The sequence below is a fragment of the Galeopterus variegatus genome, unplaced genomic scaffold (assembly GCF_000696425.1).
Source record: "Galeopterus variegatus unplaced genomic scaffold, G_variegatus-3.0.2 Scaffold143, whole genome shotgun sequence".
Taxonomy (NCBI): Eukaryota; Metazoa; Chordata; class Mammalia; order Dermoptera; family Cynocephalidae; genus Galeopterus; species Galeopterus variegatus.
The window spans coordinates 710,938-734,790 of NW_007726254.1; the positions used below are offsets into that span (position 1 = coordinate 710,938).

Genomic DNA, 23,853 nt, shown 5'->3' on the forward strand with positions numbered 1-23,853 from the left:
GGAAAAAAAAAAAAAAAAAAAAAAAAAAAAAAAAAAATAGAATAGCTGTCACAAACGAAAATATTAAACATGGTCATAAGTATTGAACTTTTTGTTTCATCATCATGTTTTGTTTGGGTAACAAAATTGTTTTGAAGCATCAGTCCTTTGCATTGATGTACTTATTTGTTTTTAATATGTTGTTTGTGTTGGTAGTTCTTTACAAAACTGAAGGGGTGGGAGAGTAATTTTGAACAAGCTTGGCCTTGAAAGCTGCTTTTCTGGTTACTAAAATGTGGTGTCTGGGAGGACCTTTCCTCTTAGAGTTTCTTCAGACTCATTCTACAAGTAGCAAAATACATATGATAAAGGTTACCAAAAGTTCTTTTGGAAGTCTTTTGTAATTATTTGGATCACTTTGAAAGCCAGTGTGCATGCTTGCAGACTGTGCAAAATGTGTGATAATTTTTTTAGCATTTACTATGTTATTGGACAAATTGTCCTATAAAGGTTCCTTTTTCTAATTTCCACCACTAATAGTTCTTGTTAGTTTTTGTAGAGCTTACAAGCCAAGACTTGCTTGAGAGGGGTATCCTTTACTGAATGAAATGGAGTTAGATGTTTCTTTCTCTCTTAATGTTTTACATAGAAAGCTTTTGTAATGATTGAGTACTTTTAGGTCTGGCTGTATAAAGACATACGTTGTATATACACACACCTCGTGTTAACTCTACTGCGTATAATTTTTCCAGGACCTCTGGAATTTACTTTTTGTCTTGCTAACCTAAGAGGACTGATTTTGTCTTAGGCAGTTGTCTACTTTATTCATATTATCAAACATAATAAATTTATGAATTTATTACCCTTATTTTTCCTCTAATTAGGAAAGCAATGCAAAAAGATTAAAAGGTTTAATCAAATTAAATGTCCTTAGATTAATACTTCTAACACTTCAATATATACACAGCACCTATTTAATTAAAGAATGTAATCCTATTCTATATGCTGTTTGATAGTTTGCGATAGCTTGCTTTACTTACATCAGGGACCTCTTTCTACATTTACCTGTATAACTGTTTAAATGGCAACATACTATTCCCTTTATGGGCATACTAGAATCGTCTCCTAAGTTAGATATTTTGCCCCCCCCCCCCCCCCCGCTTCTGTTAACCATTGTCTCTACATAAAAGTTTGGATAATTATCAGATTATTTTCATTGAAAAAAAGCCTAGAAGTAGAATTCCTGGGTCAAAGAGTGTGCACCAATTAAAATTTGGATACTATAGGAAGGTTAAAATCAACACATGCTCACCAAAACTGAAAGAGGACACCTGACTGTTCCATCTTAACTATCAGGTGTCAATATCTTTAATCTTTATCAAAGCCTAGAGGTGGAAAATAACTTGTTTTAATTCGTATTATCTTCATATTCAGTCATTTTATATCTAATTAGATGTAGGGGCTCATCAGAGGTTTGCAGAAGTGTAAAATTTCCATTTTGGGGCCGGCCCGGTGGCGCATAGAGTGCAGCGCTTGGGAGTGCAGTGGCGCTCCCGCCGAGGGTTCGGATCCCATATAGAGACCGGTCTGCTCACTGGTTGAGCGTGGTGCGGGCATGACACCGAGGGTTGCGATCCCGTTACCGGTCACGAAAAAAGACAAAAAGGGGGAAAAAAAAAAAAATTCCATTTTTAAAAAGTGTTTTGGGGCTGAGCCCGTGGCGCACTCGGGAGAGTGCAGCGCTGGGAGCGCAGCAGCGCTTCCGCTGCAGGTTCGGATCCTATATAGGGATGGCCGGTGCGCTCACTGGCTGAGCACTGTGCAGCCGGTCACAAAAAAAAAAAAAGTGTTTTGAAGTTGTCTTCTACTATTTTGGAAATAATTCAGCTATATCACTTGAATTTTAGTTTATTAATTTCCAGTGCTTATTTTTATTTAGATATACAATCTTAGTAATTTTCTTTTTAAGATTTTCAAAAAGCTTTAGTCATTTCAAACTCCTTATGAAGCAAGGTAGATTATGAAAAAGCAAATAGAAACTTAGTGGGCCAACATTGGGATTTGCCAGTAACATACCTTGCTTTGATAGTTTTATGTTTACTTATAGATTTGGCATCACCATTAGGGGAGGGGTGGTAGAGAAGGGAGGTTACATAAGTCATTTGACTTCTCATTAGAGCAGTTCTTTGAGGTTGCAATTTGGGGTACTTAAAAAAAAACAAAACAAAACCAGTGCAAAATTTTACTTGTTTACCATTAAATTATTTTTAGATGTTTACTTTGGATAATTGAATAGGCAAAGTTGTGTTCCTGGAAAATTTAGGTCATCATTCTAAGTAATTTTGTAGTCTTTGAATTGATCTATGTATTAGTAGGTTCAAGGCCTATTATGCGTATGTGGAGTGTTGTAGAGTAGGAGCTTGAGGAAATGACACATACTTTATTCCTAAATCAGCATAAGAGAGGAATCTGTGGTGGGAAAACATGTAGTGTGTTGTCAGGCCAGTTCATAACTATAATTATTTGTGCTCTATATAGCAACAGGAGCTTAGCAAGAGGTTTGTCATCTTTATCATCAAGAGAGTAGAACTGTATGAAAAATAATTAAAATGATAGGCAAATGAGCTGCAAGTGGTGAGTAGTTAGGTTTGGAAGATACATGCCTGTACCCTTGATAATTGTATAAACTTTGAATGACATCTCTGAATAACAACTCTTCTCTTTGATAGACTTCATGGGAGACTGTTGGGGGGAAGAAGAAGAACTTTGTAAAAGAAAGTTCAGAAAACAAAGAGAATAAAGAGAAGAGAAGTGAGAGAGAAGCAAGTCATGGACGTGGAAACAACAACCGGAAAGGAAGAGGTGGCAATCGTTCCAGAGAGTGTAAGTACAGACCTTTTTCCTTAACTTTCTTATGAATTTTCATACATTCTGAAAAACTGAAAAACCAGTCCAAAGAATGCCTATAAATCCACTGCCCAATGCAAAATTTGTTCTAATAATTAACTCTAATAATGAGCTGCAACTGAGTAGTTCAGTAGAGCCTCTGATACGATTTCATATCAGCACTGACCTGGGCTGTAGGTAGGTAGTTGTGTTGTGAGTTTTAATACTTCCTTGTGTTATGAATCAAATGCATTTTCTAATTTTAAAGATGTGTGTGTGTGGGTGGGTGGGTGTCACTCACTGATAGATGAATCTGTTTTTTCTTCCCATTTACGGATACTCATGGTACAGGAGCAAGGGTTAGATTGAGAGAAAAGGTGTTGAATAGGCAAGATTTTCTCAGTACTTTTTGGGTGGGTGGGGGCAGCTGGCTGGTATGGGGATCTGAACCTGTGACCTTGGTGTTACTAGCACTGTGCTCTTCCACATGAGCTAACTGGCCTCAATATTTTTTATTTGACCCAGGTTTTGGCACCATTTACCCAAAACAGCCATGCCTGCTGTGAAGGTGTACCAAAGTAGCTAAGTTTTGTATGCATAAAAAGTAAATATATAGAGACTTTTGCAGCTTGTTTATTCTACTTCTACTGCTATTTATTGAGTACCTACTTTGTAGTGTGAACTCTTGTTGGTATACAGGAATGTATAAAACATACAAAAAAGTCTTTACCCTCCTAAAACCTATCTTTTAATGAAGGTGACTAGGATATAACAATAAAAAAGAAATAAAATATTTTATATTAATAATAATTTAACAGTGTTATGTAGAAACTGTGCTATGAGGAAAAACAAAGGCAGAAAGAGAGATGAGGATTATGGGAAGGGGGATGGCAAATTTAAATGGATTGCCAAGAAAGGTCTCACTAGGAACTTATCATGTGAGTTAAGCCCTGAAAGAGGTGAGGGGAGCAAGCCATGTCAATCTCTCTCATAAAACTTTTGTATTATATAGAGTCATTGTCAATATAGGGATCAAGAAAAGACTGTGTGTTGACATTTTCTGAACAGTATCTTAGGGAAACCTGTCTCTAATCCTTTAATTTTTCCAAGGACTCAATATCTCTTTGGTATTGCTATTTTGCTATTCTGTGCCTTTCCAGGCTTTAAACTTAACTAATGAGCAAATTTTGTGGTATACTACATAGTTGCATAAAGAATATGGTTCTTTGAAGCAAACACTTTAGGAGAGGGCAAGTTCAAATAGAAAAAAGAAAAATCTGGGCCGGCCCGGTGGCGCACTGCTACAGTGCGCCGCTTGGGAAGCGCGGCGGCGCTCCCGCCGAGGGTTCGGATCCCACATACAGACCAGCCGCTCACTGGCTGAGTGAGGTGCGGGAGCAACACCGAGGGTTGTGATCCCGTAGCCGGTCCCGGTCTGGTACGGGCGCGACACTGAGGGTTGCAATCCGTTGCTGGTCACGAAAAAAGACAAAAAAAAAAAAGAAAAAGAAAAAGAAAAATCTGTATGTTATTTTAATTTTCAGAATTTTTACATAGAATTAAGCAAGATGTGCTATCATTCAGTTTTTAAACTACTTTTATTTGTTTTTATTTTTCTTGTTTTCTGAAACTTTTGTTTAAATTTTAGCCTGCTTTTAGTCTTTTTGTTATTTTGTCCTTGCCTTTAATAGGTTTCTGAGGGGCTGGCCGGTTATCTCAGTTGGTTGGAGCATGGTGCTGCTAACATGGTCCAGGGTTCAATCCCTGTACTGGCCAGTCATTACAATAAATAAATGAATGAGTGAATGAAAGGCGCCTGGTAAGGTTATGGGCAAGAGGTTTGGAATGAAAAGAGATTTTTATGCTCTTTTTTCCCTTAGTTAGAGGCGAAGAGAATGGAATTGATTGCAATCAAGGGGACAAACCTTCGGACCGGGGCAAGCGAGCCCGTGGTAGAGGTGAGCCAGAATAAGAGGGATAGAAATGCTTGCGATCAGAGGAAGAAGGTCAGGCTGTTGCTTTACTGGGCTCTGTCTAGGGATAGCATTGTACTGTGAAAGAATGGTTGGTCTTCTAAAGTCTTATGATTCTGGGCCGGCCGGGTGGCGCACTGCTACAGTGCGCCGCTTGGGAGCACAGCGGCGCTCCCGCCAAGGGTTCGGATCCCACATACAGACCGGCCGCTCACTGGCTGAGCGAGGTGCGGGAGCAACACCGAGGGTTGCGATCCCGTTGCCCCGTTGCCGGTCCCGGTCTGGTGCGGGCGCGACACTGAGGGTTGCGATCCGTTGCCAGTCACGAAAAAAGACAAAAAGGAAAAAAAAAATTATTTTTAATTTACAAATCATAATTGCATTGCACTTATGGAATACGGTGTGATGTTCTTATATGTATACAATGTGCAGCGATTAAATCAAGTTAACATACATATCTATCACCTCTTTTAACATTTTTTGTCGTGATTTATTTGAAGTTTACTCTTTTTCTTTCCCCCTCTCCCTCCCTCCCTCCTTCTCTCTCTCTCTTTCTTTCAACACTAGTCAAGTACAGTAGTGAGAAAAAGGGGAAGAGTAGAACAAGAAGTTTGATCTGTAACTGACTTTGAACAATCAGTGGAGATAACTCACTACCTTCGGACCAGCCTCTCTCAGTTATTTTGAACTGCAGTTGTCTCTTGGTATCTGTGGGGGATTGGTTCCAGGACCCCTCTGTATACCACAATCCACGTACGTTCAAGTTCCCCAGTTGGCCCTGCTAACCTGCATATACAAGAAGTTCACACTCTGTAGATGCAGGTTCTGCGTCCCTCGAATATTGTATTTTCAATACACCATTGGTTAAATCTGAGGATGTAGAACCCATGTGTAATGGGATCTGTGCAGCTCAAACTCATGTGTTATTGAGTAGTTAGTTGTATACATTATTGACTGTAGTTACATTGCTGTGCAACAGATCTCAAAACTTATTCTTTCTGTCTAGCTGAAACATTGTACCCTTTGACCAGCAAGTACCCATCTCCCCACCCTCACCCTGGCCTGTGGTGACCATCATTCTACTGTACTCATGAACTCAACTTTTAAAAATTTTATTTCATTTTATTGTTTGTTCAGCCATGTTTTATCTCTGTATCAGTTTATTTTAGATTTCACATATGAATGAGATCATGCAGTATTTGGCTTTCTGTGACTGGCTTATTTCACTTAATATAATGTCCTCTAGATTCATCCATGTTGTCCCAAATGACTGAATTTCATTCTTTTGAAAGGCTGAATAGTATTGAATTCTGTATATATACCACATTTTCTTTATCCGTTCATCTGTTGATGGACACTTTGGTTGATCCCATATCTTGGCTATTGTGAATAGTGCTGCAGTGAACATAAGAATGCAGACATCCCTTTGACATACTGATTTCAATTACTTTGGATATATTCCTAGAAGTAGGATTGCTGGATCAGAGATAGTTCACTTTTAGTTTTTTGAGGAAACTCCATACTGTTTTCCATAACAGCTGTACTGATTTATGATCTCACCAACAGAGTTCCCTTTTCTCCACGTTCTTGCCAACACTTGTCTTTCATCTTTTTGGTAAAAGCCATTGTAACAGATGTGCAGTAATAATCTCATTGTAGTTTTAATTTGCATTCCGCTAATGAGTAGTGATGCTGAGCCTTTTTTCATGAACCTGTTGTCCGTTTGCATATCTTCTTTTCAGAAGTGTCTGTTCAAATGTTTTGCCCATTTTAAAATCAGGTTATTTGTTTTCTTGCTATTGAGTTGAGTTCCTTGTGTATTTTGGATATTAACTCCTTATCAGATGTATAGCTTGTAAATATTTTTCCTTCTATGTGGGTTGTCTCTTATGTTAATTGTTTCTTTTGTTGTGCAGAAGCTTTTTAGTTTGTTGTAGTCCCGTTTGTCTTTTTTTGCTTTTGTTGCCTGAGTTTCCAAAGAAAACCGCATATCCAAAGAATCCTTGCCCAGACCAATGTCATGGAGCTTTTTCCTTATGTTTTCTTTTAGCAGTTTTATAGTTCTAGGTCTTACATTTAAGTCTTTAATCCATTTTGAGTTGGTTTTGTTCATGGTGTAAGATAAGGGTCTAATTTCATTATTCTGCATGTAGACAACCAGTTTTTTCAGCTCAATTTATTAGATAGACTCTATTTCCCCATTGTGTGTCTTGACACTATTGCCAAAAATCAGTTGACCATAAATGTGTTGGTTCATTTCTGGGCGTTCTATCCTGTTGCACTGGTTGATGAATCTCTTTTTATGCAGTTATCATGCTGTTTTGATTACAGTTGATTTATAATGTATTTTGAAGTCAGATAGTATGATGTCTCTAGCTTTGTTGTTTTTGCTCAAGATCATTTTGGCTCTTTGCTATCTTTTGTGGTTGCATACAAGTTGAAAAACTGTTTTTTCTATTTCTGTGGAAAATGACACTGTAATTTTGGTAAGGATTGCATTGAATCTGTAGATCATGTTTAGTAATATGAACATTTTAATAACATTAATTCTTCCAGTTCATGAACGTGGGCTATCTTTACATTTATTTGCATCTTCTTCAGTTCTTTCATCAGAGTTTTTTTTTTTTGTCTTTTTTTTGTCTTTTTTCAGTGTCCGGCAACGGATCGCAACCCTCAGTGTTGCCCCCGTACCGGACCGGGGACCGGCACCAGGATTGCAACCCTCGGTGTTGCTCCCGTGCCTCGCTCAGCCAGTGAGCGGGAACCGGTCTGTATGTGGGATCCGAACCCTCGGGCGGGAGCGCCGCCATGCTCCCAAGCGGCGCACTATCCAGTGTGCCACCGGGCCGGCTCTTTCATCAGAGTTTTATACTTTTAGGTATACAAGCCTTTTACCTCCTTACTTATATTTACACCTAATTATTTTATTTTGTTGTTGTAAATGGGATTGGTTTTTGTTGTTGTTGTTTTGTTTTTTAAAAAGATGACCAATAAGGGGATCTTAACCCTTGACTTGGTGTTGTCAGCACCATGCTCACCCAGTGAGCCAACCGGCCATCCCTATACGGGATCCAAACCCATGGCCTTGGTGTTATCAGCACCACACTCTCCCTAGTGAGCCACGGGCCGGCCCCAAAACAGGATTGTTTTTTGACATATGTTAAGAATTTCATAATCTCTGTATTACTTTAAAAATCATGCATACCATAATATGGAGGAATATTTTTATAGCATGAGAAGTATGGACTGTAGCAAATTAAGTAAAAGAAAGTTCACTTTGTATGTCCAGTTTTTCTGTATCTTCTTCTGAATGTTTATGTTCAGAGCAAGAATGAGTGTGAGTGACTCTTGAAACATATACTTTTTCTATAACTTAAAGTTTGTGGAAAGGTAAGTTGTGAGAAAACAGCAGCCTCTTTGGAGGAGAGTAGCAGTTGTGCTGAGCTGTCTACAGTTTCTTAGCTTTTGCTTTTATAGAAACTAAGAGTGGAAGTTAGAGTAAAAACCTTTGGGACTTTGTACATATTGACCATTCAAAGGTACTCAGCCACGTAATATTCCATTTTGTGTGCAAAACGTGGAATTTGGCTGATTCAAGTGTTTTTGAATGATACAGACTTTATCCTGAGGTTAAATTGAAGACCCTGTTGGGCTGAGCCCCTGGTGCACTCGGGAGAGTGCGGCGCTGGGTGGTGCTCCCGCTGCAGGTTCGGATCCTATATAGGGATGGCCGGTGCAATGCGCTCACTGGCTGAGCGTGGTGCGGCCGGTCAGAAAAAGGACGGACGGACTGACTGACTGACTGACTGACTGACTGACTGACTGACTGACTGACTGACTGACTGACTGACTGACTGACTGACTGACTGACTGACTGACTGACTGACTGACTGACTGAATAAATAAATAAATAAATAAATAAATAAATAAATAAAATAATAATAATAAATAAATAAATTGAAGACCCTGTTAAAAATCCTGAGATTTGATATATTCTAGGTAAAATTTTTCATATACTACATTTAAAAAAAAAAAATTATTTTGTCGATATACAATGTGGTTGATTATTGTGGCCCATTACCAAAACCTCCCTCCCTCTCCCCGCTCCCAACCAACAATGTCCTTTCTGTTCGCTTGTCCTGTCAACTTCAAGGAACTGTAATTGTTACGTCTTCTTCTCCCCCCCCCCGGTTTTTTTTTTGTGTGTGTGTGTGTGTGTGTGTGTGTGTGTGTGTGTGTGTGTGTGTGTGTGTGTGTGTGTGAATTTATTTATTTATTTTTAGCTCCCACCAATAAGTGAGAACATATGGTATTTCTCTTTCTGTGCCTGACTCGTTTCACTTAATATAATTCTCTCAAGGTCTATCCATATTGTTGCAAATGGCAGTCATATACCACATATTAATTGGTAAAAACTAAGTATAATTCTGTGTTCCAGAAGCTGAAATTGTTTACTATTATGTATATGTAGGAACAGGTTTTTGTAAAGAAAATTTCAAACATACCATTGTCACAGTAAAGATGGAAAGTTGGAAAGGAAGACTGGTTGATGCATGTAAACTCCAGGTTTATTAGGTCTTAGACTCTGAAGCATACACCTTGGGAGAGAAAGAAAACAGAAGGTAACAAAAAGAATGGAACGACTTTATTGGCCACTAAACTTTATTCTGCCTCACTGGGCAGGTCAGTCACAGTGTAAGACCAGTGATGCATGCCTAATTAACCCTTATACCACCCTATTCTAATTAAAATATCATTGCTGTGAAGTTCCTTTGTTTTTAAGGTTTCAAGAATACATAAGAACCCAGAGTGTCTTATCAGGGAGAGGGTTTTTGGTCCTTGAGATGCTTCTGGCCTTGATGAACTTCTTAGGGAAATAGTCAAATCTTCATCACTGAATTCCCATTGCTGCACTATTGAATGCTTCAGTTTGGCCCTTTGATAGTAACACTGTAGTCATAGTACTTGGATTGGCTACTGAGGGACATATTTAAAGGTTAAAGGCTCACCTATTTTACAAATTGATCAGATTCATTGTTATAAAAATACATTATAGGGAACAGCCATTGAGTTGGAGAAGGAGTGGAGTAAGGATGGATAGTGTATTAGTCCGTTTCTGTTGCTTATAGCAAAATACCTGGAACTGGGTGATTGGTTAAGAAAACAAAATTTATTTCTTACAGTTTCAGAAGCTGAGAAGTCCAGAGTCCAGGGAACACATCTGGTGAGGGTCTTCTTTGGTGGCGGCTTTACAACAGTGTAGGAGTCTCACATGGCAGAAAATGACAGAGCAGAGAGAGAAAGAGACTCTCATGTGTTTTCCTTTTAAAGCCCTCAGAATGATGCCCCTGACCACCATTATTAATCCATTCACAATGGATAGTCTTACAATCTAATCACCTCTTCAAGGCCCACTTTTCAATTACCATAATAGGATTTCCTACCCTCAACAGTTATAGTAGGTGCCAAGTTTCCAGTACCTGGAAATTTGAGGAACACAATTCAAGCCTTATTTTCAGGTAGAGTTGATATTTACTTTGGTTTTATTTAGGCAAATGAAACTAAAATAAATAAAACTTAGTAGGCCATGTATTAGGGTACTTCAGAAAGTTTGCGGAAAAATAGAATTAAAAGGTAATATGAATCTTTCCATGAACTTCTTGAAGTACCCTAATGAAGTCACTATAGAGTTTTTCTTAATTGCAAATGGCACAGATGAATTCTGCAAGGGATCTGTGTTTTCAAGTTCTTTTCTGGACCGTGTGGTCATTGTTCATATAATTTCCTCATTGGTAAATATAACAGTGAATAGGAACAGAATACAAACAATGAAAATCATGGTCCATTTGAATAGGTTATAAAATGGGCGCTTAACTTTCCTAGTCAAAATTTATTACAATAGCTTTATATAAAAGCACCTAGACACAGTAAACTTCCTACTTGTTTGTTTTTTGTTGTTGGTTTTGCCATTTGTTCTTGGCACGATCAGTTGGCTTCACTATAATAGTAACTTTTCACAAGTATGGAGAGGAGCCAAATTCAAGCTGAAACCATTGGAAAATCATTCCTATAGAGTATATCTTTTATAAGATTTTTGGCTATTAGAGTTGAAATTGAGGATTTTGCAAAGGAATTGGGCTAGAACGGAATTATTAGAAAGTTGGTTAAGTATGTTTTTCAGTAGGCCCTTAGATAGTTTGTCCATGGTTAAAAAAAAAGGGGGGGGATGCTGGCTGCCAGCAGTCCTGCTGAGCTTTTCTAGGACTTTGCTGACACTTAGCTCCAGGGTTGTAAAAATCTACTGCAAGAAATAGTGGGCCTGTCTATATTGGTGTCTACCTCATGTATGATGATCATAGGGAAAGAGCAACTAAACTTGTGTTTTTTCAGACAGTATTCTGAAGAGCAGGAAAGAGATAAGCAGAGAGAAATTGTTTAATAGAGAATAGTGTGTAAATTGCTACTACTCTGTACATCAGTGTATTTAAAAATTTTAGGGGTTCTTTCCTTCAGTTATTTAAGATATCATATACGCCTTTTTTTCATATACTTTTCCCCATCTTTTACTTATTTGTACTTTCTACTATGTATTTTTCCTAAAGAAAAATGCACTCATTATTTTTTGGTCTTGGCATATTTAGGATCTCCAGAATAATATAAAGTTTAGTGTGTCTCACCACTTTTATTCATTGTTTTATTTAAGTTTGTGTTGAATTTGCTTTATGAAGAAAAAGATATTAAAGTACTTTTCATGTAGACTTCATGCATAGCTCCATCCTTTTTCTGTGCTGTGGCAGAATATGTTAATGTATTGGAAATGACATTCTCAGTGTGAAGATTAGGTTGCATCATAGACACTTATTTTTTTATTTATTTTACATATTTGTCGGCTACATACTTGACTATCAGTAGTTGTGTACAATGTGTGAAAGTCAAATCAGGATAGTTAGCTTGTTCATCATTACAAAACAATCATTCTTTCTGTCTGTTAACCAATTTGACACTTATTTTTATGTTATGTAAATAAGTGAAAGAAATTATAGTTAAGTTAGTCCTTTACTCCTGTATGTTTCTTTATCTTGTGTATTGGTGCATGGTTTGGCAGCTTGTGTGTATTGTTTTGGTCTTTTCTTTTGGTGAGATTCAGTCAGTTAAGGTAGTTAATTATCTTTGAGGTTGCAGGAGGTTGGTTTCCTTCTGGATGAAAGAAAAATAATGCTGTGAAAAAGGTAACAGTAGTTCACTCCCTAGCCTTTCTTATTCCTTTACTATACCTCACCTACCTCACGGTTTTGTATTTAGCAACCCAAATTAGTTCCTCTACTTTTAAAACTAATTATTCCATGAATAGAGTCCATATAATACAAGTGAAAAGTAATTTTGAACACCTACTATGTGTAACGTTCTATTTTTAAGTTTTTTAATACATCCTTTTATTTAGACAATGAGTAAGGGTGTTGGGATGAACAATCACCAGCTGCCTAAATACCAAAAAATTATGCTTCCCAAATCTCTTGATATCGATTCTGCCCTACATGTGCCAGTCACAACAGCAGCTCTTTTTTCTACTTTTAATTTTTGAATCCTCTGCAGTCCTGGTGCAGAGTCCTTCTTGAGTCCTGGTGCCACATAGCATTTGACAAAATGCAGTGTTCTAAAGTGAGTTGCTGAACAGCTGGGTTATTTCCTGTAATTATATAGTGACATTATTGCACCTCTAAATATGAGTTTAATCCATGGAAGAATCTCTGTTATGACATTTGGATAACCTACCAGTCTTAAATGCAACAAGTAATATTTACATTCCTATTATGTTGTTGAAGATACTGCTGTGAATAAGACATATGGTCCCTCATATTTTGGGCTGGGGAGGAGGAGAGACAATAAAATAACAATATTCATCTTACTTAAGAAAATAATGAGTGATGTGATCAAGTGTCATTGAGGTGTCCTTGAGTGGCCTTGGGAAGCTTCTGAGGAGGTGTTTTTTAAGGTGAGGAAGGAGAAAACAAGTGAAAATCTGGACAGGAGCCTTCTGTGTAGAAGGAAGTGCTAGTGCAAAGATCCTAAAATGGGAAGAAACTTGAATTTTTCTCAGAATGAAATCTTCGTGTTGACATAAAAGTACGTACAGAATTGCTCAGCAATGAAGTTTTAAAATTTCATTTTGAAATAAAAAAATACAACAGTTCTGCACACCATCCACCCAGATTCCCAAATTTTAATAGTTTTTTACATTCTCACTTTACCATTCTCTCTGTATGTACATATTTTTTTCTGAGATCTTTGAGTGTAAGTTGCAGACACAATGATATTTACACCTCAATATTTCAGTGTGTGCATCCTTAAAAAAAGGTATTCCCTTAAAGAACTACATTGAAATGATAAAATCAGCAAATTATTATTGATGCTATCTCTAGTCCTTATTCAAACTTTGCTAGTTTTCCTGCCAACATCCTTTATAGCAAAAAAGAAAATATTCTAGCCCAGGATCCAATCTAGTACCGCACATAAGTCTCCTTCTACCTGGAACAGTTCATCAGTCTTTCTTTGTCTTTCCTGGCCTTGAAGTGTATGGACTTTTTTTGTAGAGTGTTCTTGAATATTATTCTAAGAAGTTTCCTCAAGATTAGATTAAGGTTATGTGTTTTGTGGCAGGAATATTACAAGTTGATGGTAACTGTCTTCAGCGCATCCTATCAGAGGCCACACGATATGGATTTGTTCCATTATTGGTGGTGTTATGGGGTTTTTGGTTTTGTTTTTTTGTTTTTCGGAGATGCGTGTGCCTTTATTGGCCAAAGAGGCTGCTTGAGTAGCATGAAACAGGAGGAGTGGGTGGCCCCAATGCCCAGCCAGCTGTGCTTCACGGGATTGTGGGTGATGGAGAACTTGCCCAGGTAGTGGCCGATCATCTCGGACTTGATCTCCACCTGGTTGCAGGTCTTGCCATTGTAGATGCCCACCACGCTGCCCACCTTCTCAGGCAGGATGATTATATTCACCATGTCTGTTTTCTCCACGGGTGGTGCCTCCTTCTTGGCCTTGCACAGGCACTTCAGTGAGTGCTGCTTCCATTGAATGTCATGGTTCAGGCAATGTGGCTGCCGGGCACTGTACAGTGGCATCAGCTGCTCGTATGACATGTCAGGCAGCTGGTTGAGATCCACGAGATGGTAGGTGAACTTGTGGAAGGTCCATTGCTGCTTCTGCTCTACTTCCACTGTCTACTCTGTTCCTTGGAAAGGATCAGCCCATTTTTGGCCTCAGCTTTGATTACTTTATTAAGGAAGGTGGTTTCTGCCAAGTTTCTTCTTTGTAAACTTACTACCCTACCCCTCCATTCCCCCAATAATTAATAAATATTTGGGGGGAGTACTCTGAGACTATGTAAATAATCTTTTTTTAATCACAATTTTATTCGCTGATATTAGAATCCATTCTTTCCTGAAACAATTACAGAGACACATTTATCATCAGACTTTTCTAAGGAAAAGCTAATATAGGGGATATAAGGTGGTTTCTAAGCTGTCTTCACTGAATCCCAGGGGTATTTTGCCATTGTCATTTGATTCCTTTAGGCTGCTTTGGAGTTGGAGAGGGATATTCCTATCTCTTTCAGAATTTACCCTGGCCTAGGGACATAGAGGCATAGCTTGCCTGACTCCCAAGTCCCTGTCCCATGCAATCCCAGAGATGTCCAGCACTGTGTGTGGGAGCGGCACCATCTGTATCATTGAACCAGCCCTGAAAATTCAGGATTTTTGTCGATGTAAAAAAAACTTCAGACTAGTCAGGACCTTAAAAATCTTTCATGTCGGGGCTGGCTGGTTAGCTCATTTAGGAGAGAGCCTGGCACTGTTAACACCAAGGTCACGGGTTCAGATCCTTATACTGGCCAGCTAACAAAAACAAAAATAACAACAAACAACTTTCATGTCAGAATGGGAAGTGATAAATTTAAGTCTACACAGTTTCTGGTACAGCTGGCTGTTGTCAAAACCCTCCTCACTGTCTCCTGGGGATGAAGGAAAAAGGGATTGCTTTCTATATTCTTAGGTTCACTTTCCCTATTTCGTTCTCTTTAGGTTACACGTGTTTGAAGCCAGAAGAATGTTTGCAGTTAGGATCTGCCCTAGGGGTGGTTGGTTGGTCTTTGAGTTTTGGCTTTTTGAAAAAGTATTGAGCAACTTTTCCATTATCACTCTCAGCGTAAAAGGTAGGAATATTCGAGTAGTCATAATAGACAATTAGGGCCGGCCCGTGGCTCACTCGGGAGAGTGCGGTGCTGATAACACCAAGGCCCCGGGTTCGGATCCCATATACAGATGGCCGGTTCGCTCACTGGCTGAGCGTGGTGCTGACAACACCAAGTCAAGGGTTAAGATCCCCTTACCGGTCATCTTTTAAAATAAAAAAAAATAATAATAATAATAGACAATTAAACTTGAGCAGTCATTCAACATAGATGTAGTTCAGAGTCCCAGTTCTGTAGGAGAAAAGGTACAGTGTTTACCATAACAGTGGTTTGTTATGATAATTTATGGAAACACTGGACTTGTTTTTCTTGATTAAGAGACTCTGCATCTTTATTCTGAGCTGTTAGATAAATCTTAGTCCCAGATAACGATGTTGGGAAATGGAATACACAGAAAACAATGTTACTGGTAGCATTACTGCCCAGGTGAGTAGAACCAAACAATTTTGTTATCTTGCTAAAATTTATAGAGAAGGTGAGACAAATTTTAAAAAATCTGCTGATGATATTTAGCTTATTTGTGGTTAATACTTGTGTGTAGCTGCTACTCATTGGAGACAGAGATATATGTAATTGATTCTGACTTTTTCCAGGGAACTTGCAGGATGTCTTCAACTTTTTCTGGCCTTTCCCTTTCAGTCTTCTTTTCCTTGCACATTTTGTTTCCAGTCCCAATTTTAGATATTATTTATTTCTTACAGAATCTCCCCTTTAAAATTTGTCAGTATTTTCTTAATATTTAAGAACTGTTAGTGCCATTTGTTACACATATGCCATTGAAATGGATTCTCTCTTGTTACAGTGAGTACACATGAACACAGTTAAGTGTTTCATCTTCCTTCCTTCTTTCTTTCCAGTTCTTTATACAAAGCCAAAAAGAAAGTATTCTTGAGATAAAATTCACATACCATGCATTTCACCCATTTAAAGTATACAGTTCAGGGCTGGCTGGTTAGCTCAGTTGGTTAGAACTCAGTGTTACAATACCAAAGTCAAGGGTTCAGATCCCCATACAGACCAGCTGCCAAAAAAACAACAACAACAACAACAAAATACCATTCATCGATTTTTAGTATATTCAGAGTTGTACAATCATCACCACAATCAATTTTAAAACATTTGTATCACCTCAAAAGGAAAACCTGTACCCTCTGTCATTCCCCCAATTCTTTCATTCCCCCTAAGCAACCAGTATACTTTCTGTCTCTTGATTTTTCTATTCTAAACATTTCCTATAAATGGAATCATATAATACGTGGTCTTTTATTACTGGCTTCTTTCTCTTAGCTTAATATTTTAAGGGTTCATCCATGTTGTTGCATGCATCAGCACTCCATTCCTTTTTATGGCCAAATATTAATCCATAGTATGAATATACTAGATTTTGTTTATTGTTCAAGGGTTTAAGTCCTGAGAATGAGTTTCCTTGTTTGATAGCTTGCTTTTTTTTTTTTTTTAATTTTGAGATTAAATTATCTTATTCCTAAATTTTTGGATTATATTCTTGCCAAAATCTTTAGACTGAAAGCTTTTTTCTTAGAGCTAATTAGCCGAATTTCCAACAGTCTTGTAAGGGTGGTCGTAGCTCTGTGTGAAGTCTCACCTTTGCCTTTTGCCAGTGTTATAACAGATAGTAGCCACTTATGCATTTTCAAAATTCTTTCACTTTTTAGGACATTTTCTCTATTTCATTGTCCCTGGGAATCTATTTTTGTCAAGACCATATTTTTCATAATTTAACTTGAACTACTGGTTAAGTCAACTATACATGATAAATAAACAAGGTAATATAAACTATTCAAGATAATATAAACTGCACCTTTATGGGTCTTTTATGTCTTCATTCTATTAATTTGTTTTTAAGTGGAAAAATGTCATTTATTAACACAGTTTTATTGAATCAAGTGTTAGGAATGAGGAAGTTTAGGGTGAAGTCAACTTGAACATGGCTTTGCTTAAAGATATTGTAGTTCCTTTTGGTATTTCATCATTATGGCTTTTATCGCAAAGGCGTCAGTGGGGTGTGTCAAGTACAGTTCATAGTGGTTTAGCTGTGGAGAACCGTGGTGCCATAAAAATGAAGATAATCATAGTTAATCAGTGCCTAAAGACAGCTGTTTAAAATAATAATACTTTTTTACCCTCTTGAAAAGTATCGGGATTTTCTGATTTATGTAGAAATGGCTACCTCTTCAACTAGAAACTCCTTTGCTTTTCTCATTTCACCATCTGGTTTTGTCTCTAGCTTTGGTTCTTGTTAGACCTCTGAATCACAATTCCTTTAGGTGTTTGGTTTAGTACTCCCCCCGTCCCCAATTTTTTTATTGTGGCAAAATATACGTAAGGTAAAATTTATCATCTTAACCAATTTTAATTGTGTAGTTCAGTGGCATTAAGTACATTCACATTGTTGTGCAACTATCACCACCATACATCTTCAGAACTTTTTTCATCTTGCAAAACTGAAACTTTATACCCTTTAAATAGTAACCTCACCTTTCATTTCCCCCTAGTCTCTGGCAACCACCATTCTACTTTCTGCATCTGAGCTTGATCCCTCTAGGTACCTTTTGTGGCTTATTTCTCTTTGCATTATGTCATCCAGGTTCATCCATGTTGTAGCTTGTCTCAGAATTTCTTTCCTTTTTAAGGCTGAATAATATTTTGTTGTATGTGTATACCACATTTTGCTTATCTATTCATCTGTCAGTGAATACATGGGTTGCTTCCACCTTTTGGATATTGTGAATAATCCTGCTATAAATATGGGTATATAAATATCTCTTTGAGACCCTGCTTTCAATTCTTTATTTGGGTATATATCCACAAGTGGAATTGCTGGATCATATGGCATATGGTAATTCGATATAAAATTTTTTGAGCAAGTGCCATACAAAAAAATTAAAAAGCCACAAATCTATATCAGTTGTACCATTTTACATTTCTACCAGCAGAGCACAAGAGTGCAGCATTCCATGTCCTTGCCAATATTTGTTGTTATTTTCTGGGTTTTGTTGTTTGTTTTTTTATTTTTGGAGTAGCCATTCTAATGGGTGTGAAGTGGTATTTCATTGTGGCTTTGATTTGCATTTCCCCAATGATTAGTAATGTTGAATATCTTTTCTCTGTCTCTGTCTCTCTTTTTTTTTTTTTTTTGACAGTAAAGGAATCTGAACCTGTGACCTTGGTGTTATAAGGCTGTGCTCTAATCAACTGAGCTAATTGGCTAGCCCTAGTAGTGTTGAATATCTTTTCATGTGCTTTTTGGCCATTTGTATATTTTCTTTGGAGAAATATCTATTTAAGTCTTTTGCCCATTTTTGAATTGGGTCGTTTTTTGTTGTTGAGTTTTAGGAGTTTTCTATATATTTAGGATGTTACTCTCTTATCAGTTATATGATTTGCAAATATTTTCTGCCATTCTATGGGTTGCCTTTTTATTCTGTTGACCTTAAAGTCCAATTTGTCTATTTTTTCTTTTGTTGCCTGTGCCCTTGGTTTTGTATCCAAAAAATCATTGCCAAATCCAGTATTGTGAAGATTTTGCCTAATGTTTTCTTCTAAGAGTTTTATAGTTTTAGTTTTTAAGTTTAGGTGTTTAACTTCAGCTTTAGAATATTAATGAAGAGAAAATGGAGAGGTGCTGAACAGAATTTTCTCTTCTTGCTTGCTCTCTTGCTGCCATTGTGGACATTGATTAAAGTCCTAGTATTAAAAAAAAATGATATTTAACAGTGGCTTCAGCTTACTTTGCAGTTGCTTCTTGTTCTCATTTTATTTTTTAGTAGTGGCTTATGTTGTTATGGTGTTTACACTGGCTGATTTTAAAAGATGCAGACTGTTTTATTTATTTATTTATTTATTTATTTATTTTACAATTCTTTGACTTTACAAAGGTGCGAAGTTATACGCATTCAGTAGAAAACGTACATCCAGGACCCACACCACCATTCTGTTTTTTCTTTTTTTAAAAAAACAAAAAACAAAGATGACTGGTAAGGGCATCTCAACCCTTGACTTGGTGTTGTCAGCACCACGCTCAGCCAGAGAGCAAACCGGCCATCCCTATATGGGATCCAAACCCTATTTATTTATTTATTTATTTATTTATTTATTTATTTATTTATTTATTTATTTTTAAAGGATGACTGGTAAGGGCATCTCAACCCTTGACTTGGTGTTGTCAGCACCACGCTCAGCCATTGAGCCAACCGGCCATCCCTATGTAGGATCCGAACCCGTGGCCTTAGTGTTATCAGCACCGCACTCTCCTGAGTGAGCAGACTGTTTTATGATGTAACTTGCCCATGCTAATTTGTCGCATATCCCAAATATTACACAAGTAGAATGAAATTCTTTTCTAGCCTTTGAAGTCACTAACTGGGTAGGTAGTTGAGTCAGCAGGGACCGCAAATTGGGTGTCCTAGATAGGATGAAAATGTCTATAGAAGTATAATTGTGTAGGACATGAGTACTATTTTATTACTGTAATTTTTTTTTTTTTTTAAGGATTTGGACATGGTAGAGGGAGAGGGACAGGAAAGTTCTCAACCCAAAGCATGGGGTAAGTCACAGCCATCTTATTTTTGTAGTGATTTTCTTTCCTAATTGTTACTCTAATTTCCCTTTCTCTATCCTGTACCCAATTTATTTATTCTCGTCAGTCAGATGTTTTCTATACTTAAAAAGAATTTACTAACAAGCGAAATAGTACAAATATAATAGATATTTTAATAGGCATCAGAGCACGGTTTCTAGCCTTGGCATTATTGATGTTTTGCATTGGATAATACTTTATTGGACTGGTGGGGAATCCTGTACATTGTAGGATTTTAGCAACATCCCTCTCCTCTCCCTACCAGATGCACCCATCATGAAGTTGTGACAATGAAAATGTCTATAGCTATTGCCGAATATTTCTTGGGAAGAGGGTATATAGTTCCCCTAGTTGGAAACTACTGCCTAAGACTTATGTTGGTAAATCCAACAATTGTCTTTGAATAATAAGTAAATGAAGTTCTTGCTATGTAAAAGTGATACTTTTAAGTTTCCAAACATCTTTTGGAAGCCATATGTAGATGACAGTCAAGGAAGGAAGGGAATTGGCTTCAGGACAAGCCCTTTGTCCCTCCTTATAACTTCAGGGCAGCACTCTTGTAGTCAGTGGCTTCTAGTAAATGATGATGCCTCCTACCATGTCTGTTTTCTGCCTGAGCTCCCTGTGGGAAAAGGAGGGATGAAAACAAAGGGAGCAAACTGGCAGGAGCACTTAAACATGTAAGTCCAGCCTATTAGCTTTAAACTATTTTGTGGATTTTTTTGTTTATATTCTTTGTGAAAATTTTAAAGGTAGTTTTTATGTTGGCCCATGTTAGACCTTTGAATCATCATTTCTTGTGTTCAGTTTAGGATCTTAATGAAAAGAGAATTGCTAAACAAAACATTTTCTTCTTATCTATATCCAGTGTTTGTATACATGAAGGAGCATATAATTCTGTTGCAAAAGGTTCAAAACCAAGCTTGGATTCTGACTTGGGAAGAAAAGACACGTTGCCTATTTATGCCTTAGTTTGCAGTGAGACTTTCCATTAGAACTTTTCTGCCTTGAAAGATTCCAGGTCTTCATATCTGCTTTAGGATGCAGAGGGCAGCATTTTAGGAAAATAAGGCCATCATACAAGAGTATGTGGAAGGTTCCTAGGCACCCTCTACCTTTCAGAATATTTGCATCCCGATGGCTGAAGAATTACCTGCAAATAAATAGGAGAAGGAGGGTGAAGTCTTTTACCGTGGCTGTTAAAAGGAGCTGGGCTTGTTTGGGGGAAGATCATGTACAGTTAATTTTGTGGCTTTTCTTGCTTTATTTGCCTTTATTCTTTATTTTAAACCCCAGGACATTTAATCCTGCAGACTACTCAGATTCTCCATCTACAGATGGGAGTGGGACAAAGTTAGTTTGGGAAGCTGCTCAGAATGGTGCAGGTGAGGGAACTGGTAAGTGTTCTATTTTTTGTCAGAGATGGATTTCAAATGTTTGAGCTATTAAAACTTTTATGTTTTCATACAAAGATGAAGTCTGAGTGTGCTGATGGAGAAGCATGAAAAACAAGCTACTGTCTTATCTCTGAGACTACTCTTAATTGGTTCTTACCTCCAAAGTCTTTCACATATAGATCTCATTGATGATGAGGAATTTGACTTTCCCTTCTGCACTCTAAGAGGCTGTATAAGGTAATCTGTATAAAGCAATGTAAACCCACAGTCCAGTCACAGTGTGTCACAGATATGTAGAATTTCATAGAAGAAGACTTTTTACTGAAAGTACTTACCATTCCTAATCGTGGACACTAAAATTTGGCCTGCTAAAGTGGTAGTTGATAGATGGGTTTGGGGCAACATTGCTTCTGCAGGTTTTTCTGTATCCTGCTATTTTGGGATTATTTATTTTCTGAAATTCATGGGTAAATATTTTCAGTTTATTTACATAGAGCTCATCAGAGGATTTATTCATGGTAATATACACTATCTATTGAGATTATATTTATAAAGCCATAATTTCACATTTAATGGAAATATAACCTGAAATATAGAAGTATAGTGTAATAAATTATCAAGAAGCAAACATTCATATGACTTCAACCCTGGCCAAAAAATAAGACAGTGCTATTGTCCTAGAAGTACTATTGATGGAGAAGTAGAGATATTCCAGACAGGACCAAGGGAAGTTTTAAATAATTATTTGGAATGACCAGTAAAATTGATAAGCTGCTGATGAGACTAATCATAAGAATGTAAGAAGCATAAATGATTGGTTTCAGGAACAAGAAAGTGAATATTGGGATAGATCATATAGATATTAAAGATCATAAGAAGATTCTTTATGTCAATAAATGTGGTGCCAACAAGTTTGAAATTAGACTAATCTCATTCTTGTAAAAATCTTAAACTGAAAATACTGAAAAATAGAATTCAGTAAGACAGAAAAACGATAATACATCATGGCCACATTAAATTTATACTAGGTATTTAAGTTTGTTTTAACTTTTTTTTTTTAGCAGCTGGCCAGCATAGGGATATGAGCTCTTAACCTTAGTGTTACAACACTGTGCTCTAACCAACCGAGCTAACTGTCCAGCCTTAAGTCTGTTTAACTTTTAAAAAACCAGTGAACTCCTAGTTACGTACCAGAGAGAATGGAAAACATAGGTTCACATAAAATTGTGTATAAAAATGTTATTCATAACAGCATAATTCATAATTATCAAAAAGAAGGAACAACCCAAATAGTCCATCAGTACATGAATATTTAAGCAAAATGTGGAATTCCATGTAATGGAATATTTTTCAGCCATAAAAAGGATACATTCTACGACAAGGATGAACCTTGAAAGCATTATGCTAAGTTAAAGAAGTCAGTCACAAATGACCCTATATTTTGTATTTTATGTTTTCATTTATATAAAATGTCTAGATTAGACAAATGTCTAGAGACAGAAAATAGATTGGTGGTTGCCTAGGGTTATAGCAATTTGGGGGAAATAGGGAGTAACTACTAATGAGTATGGGGTTTATTTTTGGAGTGATGAAAATGTTCTGGAATTAGATAGTTGTGGTTGTGGTTGCACAAATTGTGAATATACTATTCAATTGTATAGTTTAAAAGGGTGGATTTCATGTTATATGCAGCCATCTATTCACAATTTTTATCAAATCCTGACAATCAGGAATACAAGGAAATTTCCTTAATCAGATAAAGGATATCTACAAAACTTAACAGCAAATATTATAGTTAATGGTGACATATTGAATGTTTTCCCTTTGAAACAAAATAAAGGTACTTACTCTTGCTGCTTCTATTTACCACTGTACTGGAGGTTCTAAGGATAAGGGGGAAAAAAAAGGCATAAAGGTTGATAAGGGAGAAAAAACTTGTCATTTCTTACAATGCTATAAAAGAATCTATTAGAATTAATTCTTAGAATTATTGAGGGATTTTAACAATGTACGAGATGCAAGTTTCATGATCAAATGTTTTTTTGAGGGGGGCAGTTGGCCAGTACAGGGATCAAACCTTGGATCTTCCAGATGTATTTCTGCAAACCATTAACAAACAGAAAATGGAAAAAAAAAATTGAGACTAGCTTTGTAAAATATCGAGTGCCCAGGAATAAATTTAATGATGTGTAAGATTAACAGACTTCTACCTAGAAAAATATTTTAAAAGAGATATAGTAAATGGAGGGATATACCATTTTAATATATCTTAAGTCTTTTTTTTTTTTTTTTTTTCCCTTTTTGTCTTTTTTCGTGTCCGGCAACGGATCGCAACCCTCAGTGTCGCGCCCATACCGGACCGGGACCGGCAACGGGATCGCAACCCTCGGCATTGCTCCCACACCTCGCTCAGCCAGTGAGCGGGAACTGGTCTATATGTGGGATCCGAACCCTCGGCGGGAGCGCCACCGCGCTTCCCAAGCGGCGCACTACAGCAGTGCGCCACCAGGCCGGCCCGACCATATATAGATTTTAATGGTGGTTACAATTCTATATGCATTTGTTAGAACTGATCCACAAGTACCCCTAAAAAGGGTGAATTGTATATAAATTACATCTCGATAAATCTGATTAACTAAAAAAAAAAAAAAAATCAGTGGAGAAAGTTTTCATGTGATAAACTACCACAGATGAATGAGTTCAAAGATTGACAGTAAAAACTAAACTTTGCAATATTAAGACTTAAGATATAGGGCCGGCCCG

General features: G+C 37.2%; 1 protein-coding gene across 7 annotated transcripts in view; it reads left to right on the top strand.

Moving 5' to 3' along the window:
• UBAP2 (ubiquitin associated protein 2) overlaps positions 1-23,853 on the top strand; it is a 175,976-nt gene that overhangs the window by 101,504 nt on the left and 50,619 nt on the right. For 4 of the 7 annotated variants that reach the window (XR_551873.1, XM_008590913.1, XM_008590935.1 and 1 more), the window contains 4 exons: positions 2,709-2,862; positions 4,746-4,823; positions 19,606-19,660; positions 20,990-21,090. Coding sequence is in view for 6 of the 7 variants with exons in the window: in XM_008590913.1 (XP_008589135.1) it covers positions 2,709-2,862; positions 4,746-4,823; positions 19,606-19,660; positions 20,990-21,090 (388 nt within the window). In the remaining variant the exon portion in view is untranslated. Of the gene's footprint in view, positions 1-2,708; positions 2,863-4,745; positions 4,824-19,605; positions 19,661-20,989; positions 21,091-23,853 lie in introns of those variants that run through there. The other 3 variants (XM_008590921.1, XM_008590951.1, XM_008590942.1) reach the window with 3 other exon arrangements.